This window comes from Eurypyga helias, unplaced genomic scaffold, assembly GCF_000690775.1.
Source record: "Eurypyga helias isolate BGI_N326 unplaced genomic scaffold, ASM69077v1 scaffold7073, whole genome shotgun sequence".
In the NCBI taxonomy this organism is placed as follows: Eukaryota; Metazoa; Chordata; class Aves; order Eurypygiformes; family Eurypygidae; genus Eurypyga; species Eurypyga helias.
Genome location: NW_010239200.1, coordinates 21,292 through 34,430, shown reverse-complemented (window position 1 = coordinate 34,430; position 13,139 = coordinate 21,292). Strand labels below are relative to the sequence as shown.

The 13,139-nt window shown below is 44.4% G+C and overlaps 1 protein-coding gene across 1 annotated transcript in view; it reads right to left on the bottom strand.

Moving 5' to 3' along the window:
• Positions 1-13,139, bottom strand: part of STOX2 (storkhead box 2) — a 24,135-nt gene that overhangs the window by 1,711 nt on the left and 9,285 nt on the right. Inside the window, exon 4 of the mRNA XM_010148056.1 lies at positions 4,362-6,621. Within this exon, the coding sequence (XP_010146358.1) occupies positions 4,362-6,621 (2,260 nt within the window). The remainder of the gene's footprint in view (positions 1-4,361; positions 6,622-13,139) is intronic.

Here is a 13,139-nt window from a genome sequence, read left to right as displayed (position 1 = left end):
AGGTGTCCCTGCCCATGGCAGGGGGGTTGGAACTGGATGGTCTTTAAGGTCCCTTCCAACCCAAACCATTCTGTGATTCTGCCTTGCAGCCCAGACAACTGCAACTTAGAAGACACTGAGAAATCTTAACTGCCTGGCCTGTGATCGTGCCCTGAGCAACAACTAGTGCTGCCATTCCATTCATGAAATGGACAACATTCCTCTAGTTCTAACATACCGTTTACCAACGGGACAGGACAGGACAATTAGCACTTTTAAAGATGAAGCCTTTTAATGAGCCATCTAACTATGAACCCAGAGAAGCCCATATTTCATTCTACAGCTTTGAAAAACCTCAGCCAAAATATGCTAGGGGTACTTTTACCACTACTACTCTGTGTTCTCTTTCTGCTCTTAATAATATTTGATCACCAATGGTGTGTTTCTGTGCAGAGAGATTCGGTTTTCAAACAGCCATGTGGTACCTACACCTGGTCTTCACCTACATCCCTACGTCTCTGTAAAATGACATCATCACTTGCTATGGAGATGTTTACAGAGTGTATTTAGAGGACTGAATGGGTTTGTTAAATAAGCACTAGAAACAGAGATACTAAGGACAGCGCAGTCAGTTTAAAGTCAACCTAAATTTACCTGCTACTGAAAGGGGAAGCTCTTGCCTGCCTTGTGTGGACCTGACCCTGCCACATGCTCCTGCTGCTTCCCTGATGCTGAGCCTTGCAGCCAGCCAGATCAGGGACCGCTCTCAGTTAAATACTAGCCCTGAGAAGAAAAAAAAAAAGAAAAAAAAAAAAAGATTAGTGCTAGCATCAGGGGAAGAGTAGGAATGCACAGCTTTAGGATGTGGCAGGGGAGAAATGTGTCAGTGCATGGCACAGGGGAAGGAAGAAACACCTTGTTTAGTTGTAGGGCAGGTTTAAATCGTTTTAAACTGACTGGATCTGGAAAAATCAATGATGCTTTCAGGGAAACTCCTGCAGATCTTTTAAATTGATCAAAATGGTTCTGATCATCTGCCAATTATCACCTTCTTGTCAGTAGTTCCAAACAGCTCTGACGGGTGACGCACACAGCAAGAGATCTCTGCGAGCTGCAGTGATGCAAGGTGCGCTTCTGTTGCTCACGTTTTGATTCCTCTCCCTCTGCTTTTTAATGAAAATAGATGCAGCCTTTGTTTTTCAGAGACCATTCAGTGCTGTATCATTCTTTAAGGGACCACCAATTCCAGATCTTCAAACATTTTCAGTTCTGATAGTCCAAACAGACTGTTACAACACGTATACACAAAGACTGCAGTGAGAATTTTGCATGCAGAGTAATGCTAAAATTAGCTCTTCCTTTAGGTGACAAAAGAGCAGCAGTATTACACAAGCTCTAAAAATAAAGGAATAAAATTAATATTGACAGCTAACATATACAACCTGCACGAAAGCAATGAACAAAACACCGTGAGCCTGTTTTCCCGGTGGTGGTGTGTTCACCAATTTCGCACACAAAATACTTCTGAAGTCAAATGACCAGTGCAAATCTCTTCAACTACATCCTGTTTTGTTTTTAAATGCCCTTTTTTTTCCTCCAGTTTGTCACACTTAAGAAATATCTTTTGCAGAAATGTTCTTTTGCAGAGCAGGACCTGTAATTTTGATCCCCCGAGCAACACTGCACAGTTCAGTGTAAATGGAAAGATACCACCACACCTCGGGAAGACGAGTTACATGGGCAGCAGAGGGTAGCAGAGACACCCGAGGAACGTGACTACCCGTCCTGTTCTGACGCTCTGCCCTAGGCATCTGCCTACGGACACTGTCAGATCTAGGTGAATCTAGTGACAGGACAAGGGGTAACAGGTTTAAATTGAAAGTGGGGAGGTTTAGATTGGATATCAGGAAGTTCTTCCCGGAGAGGGGGGGGAGGCACTGGCACAGGTTGCCCAGAGAAGCTGTGGATGCCCCCTCCCTGGAAGTGTCCAAGGCCAGGCTGGATGAGGCTTGGAGCAACCTGGTCTAGTGGAAGGTGTCCCTGCCCATGGCAGGGGGGTTGGAACTGGATGGTCTTTAAGGTCCCTTCCACCCCAAACCATTCTGTGATTCTATGATCTTGACAGGCAGATGCTGGATGGCTTTTTTGCTATTTCCTGGAAAAGGGCTGTGGAGCACAATTTTTGTTACAAGGTAGGAAAATAGTAACAGCATGGTAATTACAGCCAACGGGCCGAATTCACCCTCAGCTCAATTTATTTTTATAGACTTCTAGCAAGGAGTGACCAAACCTCAGCAAAATCACCTAATTTAATCATCTCGATCCAAAGCTCATCAAAAAGCCTTTGGAATATGCAGACTATATGCTGGTCTTACAAAACTCTACAGAATGTTGCTTCCCCCACCCTTTTTTTTTTTAAGCTTGCTTTATGTAGTGATGCCAAACAATGAATAAGCAGAAAGTAAAATAAAAAGAAAGGGATGTGTGGAACATAATCATTGTTAAAAGCTGCTTATCTGTTTCCCTTTTGATCTAAACAAAGTGGTAGAGCAGCACGAAATCCAGTGTGCTCACCATGTTGCGTTCTCTTGCTAGCCAAACTGAAGATTAATCAACAGAAATTCTAGCTTTTGTGTAAATAATCAGGGAAGGAGATGTGCACCGTTGCATTAACCAGACTGATATTCAGCTAGCAAGATAGCAGTCTATGAACTGATTTTTATCCAGCTGACATCCTATTCCGGAGGTGAAATGCAGTCTGCGGAGTGAGTCAGGCCGGGCAAGAAGCAAACACCACCATATACTCCCCCTCAAAACCTGGCTGCACGTACAGCACTTCAGCTAAAAGAAGACCAGTGCAAACAGCCTCAAACAACAGCTGTATGTGAGAAGGATGCCAAGCATCTGCGGAACTATCAATAACAGGGACACATTCAAACCCTTCTTTTCTTTTTAAGAAAAGGTAATTTTTAATTTACTCAAATTATTTTTCTTTTTTTTTAACTCAGTAAAACTAGAGAGATGTTAAAAGCCTGCTCTAGTTTGATTGCTGCATGCTCTAACAGGCCCAGTAATTGCTGCCTTGTCATTAACATCAAGGGGGAGTAGACCTCAAATCCAAAGGAATTTATTCCAGAGTGACATGACTTCAACTGGAAATGAAATGTCCTGTGTAGAAGCAGGAAATCCTTCACATGCCTTTCTGAGAGCCTTTGCTAGAGACTAAAAAAGATGTAATTTTGAGGAGTAAGAACACCTTTTACTGGGGCGGGGAGGGGGGAGGCACACTCAACACAACAAAAAAAAACACCGATAAAAAAAACCCAAAGCCATTTTTTTTCACCTAATGCAAATCCATTCTCAGAGGTTTTATTTTTAAACACAGGCAATAAATAATTGAAGCCTAAGTAAGATGCTATGAGAGAACTACCACCGTAAATATTTCTGTGTTCTTAAGAATCATTGTTCTGAACTCTGAAGGGTTGCTATCCAGGGCAAACAAAACTAAGGAAGCTCTGTTCCAGCAGGGACCTAGGACTCTCAGAGGCCAGAGAGAGAAGGAAGAAGGGTCATATGAAGGATTCTTAACCTGGAAATGAGCTTGTGAAATCTTCAGGGCACTGAACACACCACCAACTCTCTCCTCCCTATGCCTTTAAGGTTCCCAGCACACTGAGACTTCCACAATGTCCGAGACCCCTGGAAGGGAAATGACTAACCAGCACCACCACATGCACACATCTGGACTCCTTTCCCCAGTACCTTGGGCAAGTCACCCCTCTCTGCTGAGGCAGTGCTGGCTCACCTCTGAAGTTCAAACAGCCTGGGCACTTTCAGCTGTTTGTGGGGAGCAGCTGCTCCAGTCTCACCAGTTTGGAATGGTGATGGATGCACTTCCAAAATTGTGGAAGAAAACAAAACAAAACAAAACAACCTTCTTACCCAAAACAATCCTGATGTTTGGGTTTGTTTTTTTTCTGAGGGACAAAGACTGTGCCACCTAGCCACGTCTAGTCCTCCCACTGGTCTTGTCGACGGTATCTTAGTGGGAAAGGGAAGGGGGGGAGTATGCAGGAGCTCATACCTTCTATTCTAAATGCCAACACAAATTTAATACAGAAAAAAAAAGGATACAGGGAGGTTTTCAGCAAACAGAAAAGAAACTAATACAGAGTCAGTGCTGCAAAGGTCACTGGACACTTCTGATATGGTGGGAAACCCGCACATCCGAATAGCAGATCCCAGAGCTGTAGAAAACAGTCTGCAAACGCGTGAAATTGTTGAATGTGGCCCTACGTTCTGTTACCAGTATCACACACACACATATAACTAAACCCAGAACCTTCTCGTCTGTAAAGCTGCAATGAATGTGACAGTCCTACCGTGGAGAGTTGAACCCGCTGTCCACAGTAATGCTGCTGCTGTCCATGCTGTCCAGGCGGGCCGAGTGGGTGGCTCTCTGGTTGTTGCCGTTGTCCGTTTCCTTCGGCGTGAGAAGAGTAAGATTCTTCTCAAACTTTCGCTGCAGATCCCTCTCCTTTTCTCTCTCTAGGAGCCACTGCATCGTACCGACATCATCCCTGTTCTTTTCTTCCTCGGGGTTTTTGTTGGTTCCTTCCTCCGAGTCATCGTCATCGGACACGTTGTAGTAGTCGAAGGAGGCCTCCTGGTTGCCAGCTGTCTCTTGCTGTCTCTGTGAAACGGGCATGACCTGCGTGACTGAGGTTACTATCGCTTGCTCAAGTTTCTCACATCGGACTGGCAAAGTGTCAGAGGGGGTCTTCTGATGGGGCTTTAGCAGGGTGCTAGACTTATGGTAACTATTCACAGAAAGCGTGTTGTGCAGAGGTTTGAAGAGCGTATCCTTGCTAAATATTTCTTTCCTTTTATCAAGGCTGCTTGATTCAGCGCTATGGTGTTGAACCAGCCGCCCGTTGGCCATCACTTCTGGAGTTTGGCCAGCAACCGCTGAGCCGCTTGGGCCCTTCGGGGATTCCTCTTTGTGCACCCCAGGCTCCCTAGCAATATGCTGAGACTGTCTTTCTGCGGGAGTCATTTTCTTGAGCCCATCGGTCCCTGGCAGTGTGTCGTGATCCTCTTTATTCTTTCCCAGTGGGGACGGAGCAGTAAGCACAGTCTCGCTGGACGTGTTGCACTGGAAATAGTCGTCGACTGCTGATTTTGTTGTGCAGGAGTTGAGCTCGCTATACGATGGCAAATTCTCCGTAGGCTTGCTTTGCTCCAACAGGCTACAGGAACTGGGGGTTTCTACACTGCCGCTGGCTATTTCAGGGATGCAAGTCTCTTTGTAGCTTGCAGATGAAATCAGAGCCCTTTGGTGACTGAGCGACTGAGATGGCCTTAAGGTACTATCGTCAATGTACGTTTGGCTAGTTGTTTGGTCATCCGGGCTACAGCCTTCACCTATGTCTTCAGGTGTGCCCAAAGTAGCTGAGCCCAGAGGTCCCTTGGAGTTATCCATGGATCTAGACCTTTCTTTAGCCTTACTGGAGCGCTCATTCCTTGATCTTCTATCCTGCGTATGGCTGTGGCTCCGATGGACTTTGGAGTGAGAGCTTCCCCTGGAAGGTTCAGGGAAAGGCATTTCAGTTCTTCTTTTGGCCAGCTCACCAGACACGTCCCACTCTGGCGTCATGGGAAAGTGAGATTCAATCATGTTAGGATTGCTATGCATTATGAAATTATCTCCCTTGTGCTCTATTATGAAACACCCTTCCCGTGGGGATCGAGTCAAGGGATCGTAGAACTCATACTCCCTTTCAGCAGGTATATCCAAGTGAGAGCCATCTGATGGGTCTCCCTTGGACACCCGAGTCTTGCTGTGTGACCTCGATTTCCCATGAGACTTTCTGTGATTCCTGCTCTTTTTACTTCGTCCACTGTGGTGAGCTGAAGATCCTGCTTTGCTTCGCTGAGCTTTTTCTTCTTCAAGTTTCTTCATTAGTGCAGTGTGCCTCATGACATTTTCCACAGTCAAGTCTGGGTTAATGCGCCTGATAATCTCCATTTCTACCTCTCTAGGTATAGTGGTAGGGGTGTCCTCGTCCCTTAGCGGCCACTCCTCTGGAGGAAACTGGGCAGAGAAATTTGCCAACTGTTTTGCCTTGTCCTTCTTAAAACTTAATCGGAATAATTTGAGTCCAAATTTCTTAGACTGCTTTTCTACATCCTTCGGCTTTGTGAGTGTCTCTGCTTTGTAGGAAAAATTGACAGTACTTTTACTTTTCTCAGTAGGTGGGACCTGACATAACGAAGGAGGACAGTATGAGTCTTTACAGTCTTTTGCTGATTTCCTCTGTAGGGTAGATGCATGCATGCTGTGCATGTCTTCTCTGCAACAATGGCAGGAGTCGCAGTGGTTTTTGGGTAGTGTTCGGTCCCTGACGCATCCCGAGGTGGAGGGAGTTATAGTTCCTTGTTGCGGAGAGGTACACTGAGACCTGTCAGGTATCCTCTCATCCAAATGGTACCATTTACTGTTAGTTCTTATGAGAGATGGTGTTATAAAGTAAGTCTGCGGGGTTACAATGAAATAACCATCCGGAGTTGGGTATATTTTCCTTTCCCGTACAAGCATATTCAAGGTGTGTCGAAGGATTTCTGGACTGGGTGTTGGAACTCCTAGAAATGACAGCAAACACATATCAGGGAGCGCATAAAACTGTGCAAGACCCTCTGGCTCCCCCCTCCCCAATGAAAAGCTGGGGTTTTTCCTATGTAAAAGCTGGAATATGCTGAACAAACAACTCCAGTAAAGCATTTTGTTAGGCATTCTCTTGTCTGTTTGTTTTTCCACTTATCCTCTACACTCTAGACATATCAATTATTAATTAAATAGAAAAGAGGCCATTAATGGAGTGTTAAAAAAAAGGAGAGAACTTTGGGTCACTTCCATCGTGCAGGTGACCTAAAGCTATAAGATGGAATCACTGGAAATCAAAGGGTGTCAGGGGAAACATTTCACTTTTATTCTTCTTCCAGCTAAATATTTATATCCCAATTCACCAGAACTATTTATTATAATGCCCAGCCATGTAGAAAAGAGTGGTTCTTTGTTACTTTGGATGCCTACATTGTTTTTCCCCAGAACACTACACAGAAAAAACAACATTCCTGCAAACGGCCCCTTTATCACAAACTTGATTGAACTGACTTGATCTCCCATTAAAATGTATTTCAACTACATCAGCTGCTCCAAAAAAAAAAGACACACCTTGAATGATACAGTTTATCTTACCCAAACAGACTTTTCCACTATGCTGGAAGTTACAGATTTAGGTCCTAAAAATTTGCTTCTCAGATTTCCCTGCCTTTCATGTGAAGTGTGAAGGACACTACCTCAGTGCCTATTCACCTACTGAGAGAGGGACAAGTATGACAACCCTACATCAGTGCCACGTTAGCCACGTGGTAGACTTGGCATTATGAGCTGTTCCTTCCCCCTATCGGTACTCCTGCTGGGTTCAGTGATGCAGGACCAAGTCTTCAACGCTTTATTAGATAAAATACTGAGTTAGCATGCTGTGCATAGGAATAAGTTCCATCTAGGAAACGAGAAACGAGATTTAATTCATTAGCTAGTTTTAAAAAAAAAAAAAGTTTATGCTGAATAAGAAAAAAATCCTTCAAAATTTTCAGTGGAAAAAGCTATCTTCAATCAATACGTCTTGTTGACCTACAGTGCATTTCAATTTTAATTTAGTGCTGGGTACTGACCTCGTTTACATCTTTAGAACCAGAGACATTTTTTTCAAAAGTTTGGATGGTCTATTTTAAACTAAAAAAAGTTAATATTCTTTACTCAGAGTCTTAAATTTTCTTTTCAACAAAACCAACTTAGAACACAAAAACAGAATCAGAGAGCAACTTTGGTTGGAAGGGACCTCGTGACGTCATCTAGTCAACACCCCTACTCATCGCCAGGCCAACTTACATCAGGGGGCTCGGCGCCTTGTCAAGTCAAACTCCTACTGTCTTCAAGAACAGAAATTCCAAGGAAATCATGCATGCAAAAACATTTCAACAAAGTATAAGCTTTTAATAAAGATACTTTGTGGCAAAATCTCAACCAGGTGTACCTGCCACAAACACAGTATCTTCAGTGGCACACAGTGTCTGGTCACCAACTCTTCTCCCACATGTCAAAGGCTGGATGGAGCCTGCAAGCTCACTGATCTTGTGTCAGCAAAGATGAGGATGACAGCAAGGGCTCTGCCACTATGACCAACGTTCCCGTTAGCAGCAAGAAACAGAGAAGTTGTACTAATTACTTAACTCACCCTCTTCCTTACTACTGGGTTGCAGGCAACACAGTAAGCATTCTTATGTCTGGCTTTGAATGCTGTTTGAATTTAGAGACAGGACCGTACTGCTGCCATCCAGTACTATCTGTAACTGAAAATCTTACAGTGGAAACAGCAAAGTGTCAGGGATGACATGGACACGTGAGTGAAAGCAGTTACAACAGAGAAGGTGCCAGGGAGAAGTACATGGGGTCACTAATACATTTCATGCACAGTCCACAGAGCCGAAATGTCGGGGCCGATCCAGACACAGGAAGTAAAAGAGGTAAAGAAAGGATATAATTTGAGAGAATAAATGAGACTGAATACTGAAAAGAACACACAAATGAAATGGAGAATCAGGAACATATGTTTTCTCCCCTTTTCATGTGGGTAGCCACCATTTATATGATAATCCTAGAGATAGTAACAAAGACCCCCCAGAAATGCAGGATGAGCAAACATGCCAGAAACAGCAGCAGATGAGAAAAGCTGAAATTCAGAGAGCTGGGGGAAGAAAGGACTACTTCCTAGCCTGGAGCCCTGAACCTCTCTGGACTGAAGTAAATACTATGCTGAGCTTCCTCCGGACTGTAAGGCAATGGCAGTTGGAGAGGAGGCTGCCCCCCACACAAGCTTTCAGTAAAGCAAAGAGTGACTTCAACTCCCATAATGACCAGCAGCCATCATCTAACCTCTCCTGCCGTGAAGCTGCGACACCTGCTTGGGTAACACCACACCTTCTACATTATGCCTTGCATCACCACAAGACGTGGATGACCCCAAACTCAAGCTCACGTGCTTCCCCATCCCATGCTGAAAACACACTGCAGGGTCCGATCTGGCTCCGGCTGAGATGCACTTGCTCCTGCCTCTACATAAACAACCTGACCGATCCCCTGCATTTTCCAGGAGCTTACACGTAAACACCTCAACACGTACCTACCTTTGTCTGCGAGAACTTGGTTCTTCAGCCTTATTTTACTTACAGACCTCTTTTAACATCTTGTTTATTTTTGTTCCGATATTTTTGAAACAGTAGGAAAACATTCTCCTGGGAGTTTACAGAAAAATGAAGGGAAGTGACTGAAATGGATCTTAGGATGTTTTACACTAACTCAGGCAAAAATGCACTGCAAGTACATGGTAAAAATAAGAGTATCTGGTTTTCGCCCAGGAAGCCGTAATGACTAGGATGTGTTGGGTAAATGAGTCTCCAAACACTGGATGCACAGTAGTTACAGGAACTGACTAAGTTCTGTGAATAGAGAATGTGCAGATAAGCACCAAGTAAAAAAAAACTAGCGTGCCTGGGCAGTCAATGATGCTGTGAATTAATTGTGTCGGCCTTCTCTCTGGAGACAGAGACTATCACTTTTACCACTCCCAGCACACAGTACATCCCTGGGGTTCCGGAAGCCAGCAGTGACGATGGCAGCTGAGATCTTCGGAGCTCAGCAGTGCCAGCTAATGCTAGCTACGGGCTTTTTCAGGTACTTACCCAAGCAAAAGGGACCCAAACTGGAATTAGGCTTCCCTGTTTGGTGGACAGGAGCAATGACACTACTCTGCTTCCCACTGTCACTATTTTAAACACAGATTTCCTGATTTTCCCAAGACTTTTCACAGCAACCTGCCCACATCATGTCTGTACATAACCTATCCCACTGCATTCAGAAGTCTGATATGGTCTCTCTTCCTCTGTTAAATAGGAACAAGAGGAAAAATTCCAGCGGTTAGACACTAGCACGTAAAATATTTCATGACAGCAGTGGTGCTACTTAAGATTATGTAGTGATTTAATAATTCAAAAGCAGAAACTGTCTGGACACTGAATCATCAGACATGTACATTTTCTGCATCTCAAGAGAGTCTACTATGCCATTCACTGAGCTTCCAGACAGAAGATTATGTCTTGTTTGCTGCTCACAAAGACGCTGACCTAGAGTGAACTCAGTTAGTGTAAGACACTTATTTTAAGTGCTACATACACATTTCACATATTTAAAGAGTGAACTGTTACAAAGAGGAGAGACGGGAATTGGGCAGCTTTCAGAAAACTTCATTTCAAAAGCAGCACACATATTTTTCTACACTGAAATTTTGAACACCTTAAAATGGTTTTAATAAGCACATGGGCAAAACTGAGGGAAAACAAACAACAACAACTTACTAAAGGCAGTACAGACTAAGGCTGCATGTTTTCTTCAGTCAGGTTCATAGAGACAAGAGGGTCTGGCTGCCAAGCACAGGGACAGGGGTTACCTTCTTAGCTCCTTATGCTGGATTTCAAAGATTTAAATTTTAATGTACGGGATTTAAACCACGGTCAATACATTATAAAGGAGGGCTGTACAAACATCTCATTGTTTAATTCTAAGTTAGAATAATGGGAGAACGTGCAGCAGGAGCCTTCCTGCTTTCTTAAAAACCTAACAAATAACAAAAGCCACAAATAAGACCTACATTATCATTACAAACTTTTTCAACAAAATAAAATAATGAAAAATACAACTGAAGTAGTATTTAAATGGTGTTAAATCTGCTAAAATGATTTTCTCCTGAGCTGATGCTAAGGCTTAACAAGGGATAAAAGAAATACTCTGATTGGCTCATGAAATACTAGTTAAGGATGTGGAGTGGTTGCTATGTGATGTTATAAATAATTAGCATACCTTATTTCAGACAGAGCCATGCCCCAGATTTATGCCTGCACAATGGCTCAGCAAACTAGAGGGCTAGACTGCAAGTGTAAGACCCTGCGCTGAGGAAAGAGGTTTATTATTCTTAGGCAGTTTGAGAATAGCATCTGGGGTCTTAGGAAATTTATACATGCCGTGAAAGGCAGTGAAGCATCTGTTCTTTAAAACACAAGCGACACAGGCAGACAAGTGCTGCTACAGGGTGAGATACAGAGAGGTTATGTGGCAATGACAGATACATCTACACTGGTAATGGCTCTCCTCTCTGTCAGAGCATCAGCACCTACTTGGGAAAAATCAACTATCAGAATATGGGAGGACATCAGATATTTTAAAATAGCCACAGTGAACACAAGGGCTCAAAAAGCCATGGCTGATTCATGGGAGAGTTTGGGCAGACAAGTGAAAAATACCACTCAGCACAAGAAGAGGTCCTTGGAAGGGACAGAATTTCTGGATAATCTTCATATATTGAGACAACATGTATGTTTGCCATGTCCAACATGTATGCTTGCTAGGAGAAATGCATGTGTTCATGGGTAGTGGAAAAAAAGGAGACAGCTAGAGACTGTGTGCTAACTTGCCTCAGGCTTCTTCTGAGCACAGTCTACAACATAATCCAGCCTGTTGAACTATTGTTGATGTATGGTTCTGTCTAGCAAGAATAGCACAACACACCGAGTCAACTGTTAATCATCGGGATGCCACCAATACATTATCATTGCCACCATGCAATAATGTTTATATAAAAATAATGATAGCATCACTGGGAAAATACTTGCAATCTATGGAAATCTTCTAGTACACAGCTATACAGAACTGTCTATTCCAAACACAGCTCTCAATCCATTATTATATTTTAAAATCTCAGGACTTAGTACCAGTTATAGCAAAGACCGTGCAACCTTCAAAGCTTTAAGTAACTTGTGCTCTGAAACGTAAGCAAAATGAATTGGAAATGAGCCTGTGGCTGGGCTGCCTAGATGAGGCAGATGCATCAGTGGTCTTCCGACGGAAGCATTTTTAATTAGCTGCTTTTAACGACTGTAACAGAGTACGGCAGAGACGTTTCTCAACTGGTTGAATTCCAGCCAGTGAGTCAGCTGCATGGGGGGGCCCAACTCAAATGCCTCTGCGTAAATGTACGGAGCACGCGGAATAAACAGAAGTTAGAGACGTGCACAAGGCTGTAGGGCCATGATCGGAGATGTGGTGGGGTGCCTCCTACGACTGGAGTGTCAGAATAGAGTGATACAGGCTCTTTAGGGAGGACAGGCAGGTGAGATGAGGACAGAGTGTCGCCCTCTATGCCAATGGCCATCTGGAGTGCATGGAGCTGTGCCTGAGGATGGATGAGCAGCTGACCAAGAGCTTGTGGGTCAGGATTAAAGGACGGGCAGGGACAGACGACAATACACTGGGGGTCTGCTACAGGCCAGCCAACCAGGAAGACTGAGTGGATGAGGCCCACTATAAACAGATACGAGCAGCCTAACGCTCACAAGCCCTGGTCCTCATGGGGAACTTCAACCACCCCAGTATCTATTGGAGGGACAGCACAGCAAGGCATAATGAATCCAGGAAGTTCCTGCAATGCATCGATGACAACTTCCTTCTCCAAGTGACAGAGGAGCCAAAGGGGAGGCGGGACATGCTGGACCTTGTTCTCACAAGGTCGCACTCAGAGAGTGGTGGTCAATGGCTCGATGTCTCAGTGGCGAACAGTGACAAGCGGTGTTCCTCAGGGGTCGGTGTTGGGACCAGCACTGTTCAACACCTTCAGTGACACGGACAACGGGATTGAGTGGACCCTCAGCAAGTTTGTCAGTGACACTGTAATTGGGTTTGTTTGGTGGGATTTGGTAGTGGGGGAGGGACTACAGGGGTGGCAACTGTAAGAAGTTGCTAGAGGCTTCCCCAGTTTTAAGTCAGACTCACCTCTGGCCAAGGCCAAGCGAATTAGTGCCCCTGTGATTAACGGATGCAAGAGGAGAAAACAAAGAAAACCTGCAGCAGAGAGCAGCTGGATGTGAGAGAGATAGCAATGCAGATACCCAGGTCAGTGCAGAAAGGTGGGGGGGGTGCCCAGAGCAGAGGTTTCCCTGCAGCCTGTGGTGAGAGGGCTGGCTGTGCCCTTGCAGCCATGGAGGGGCAT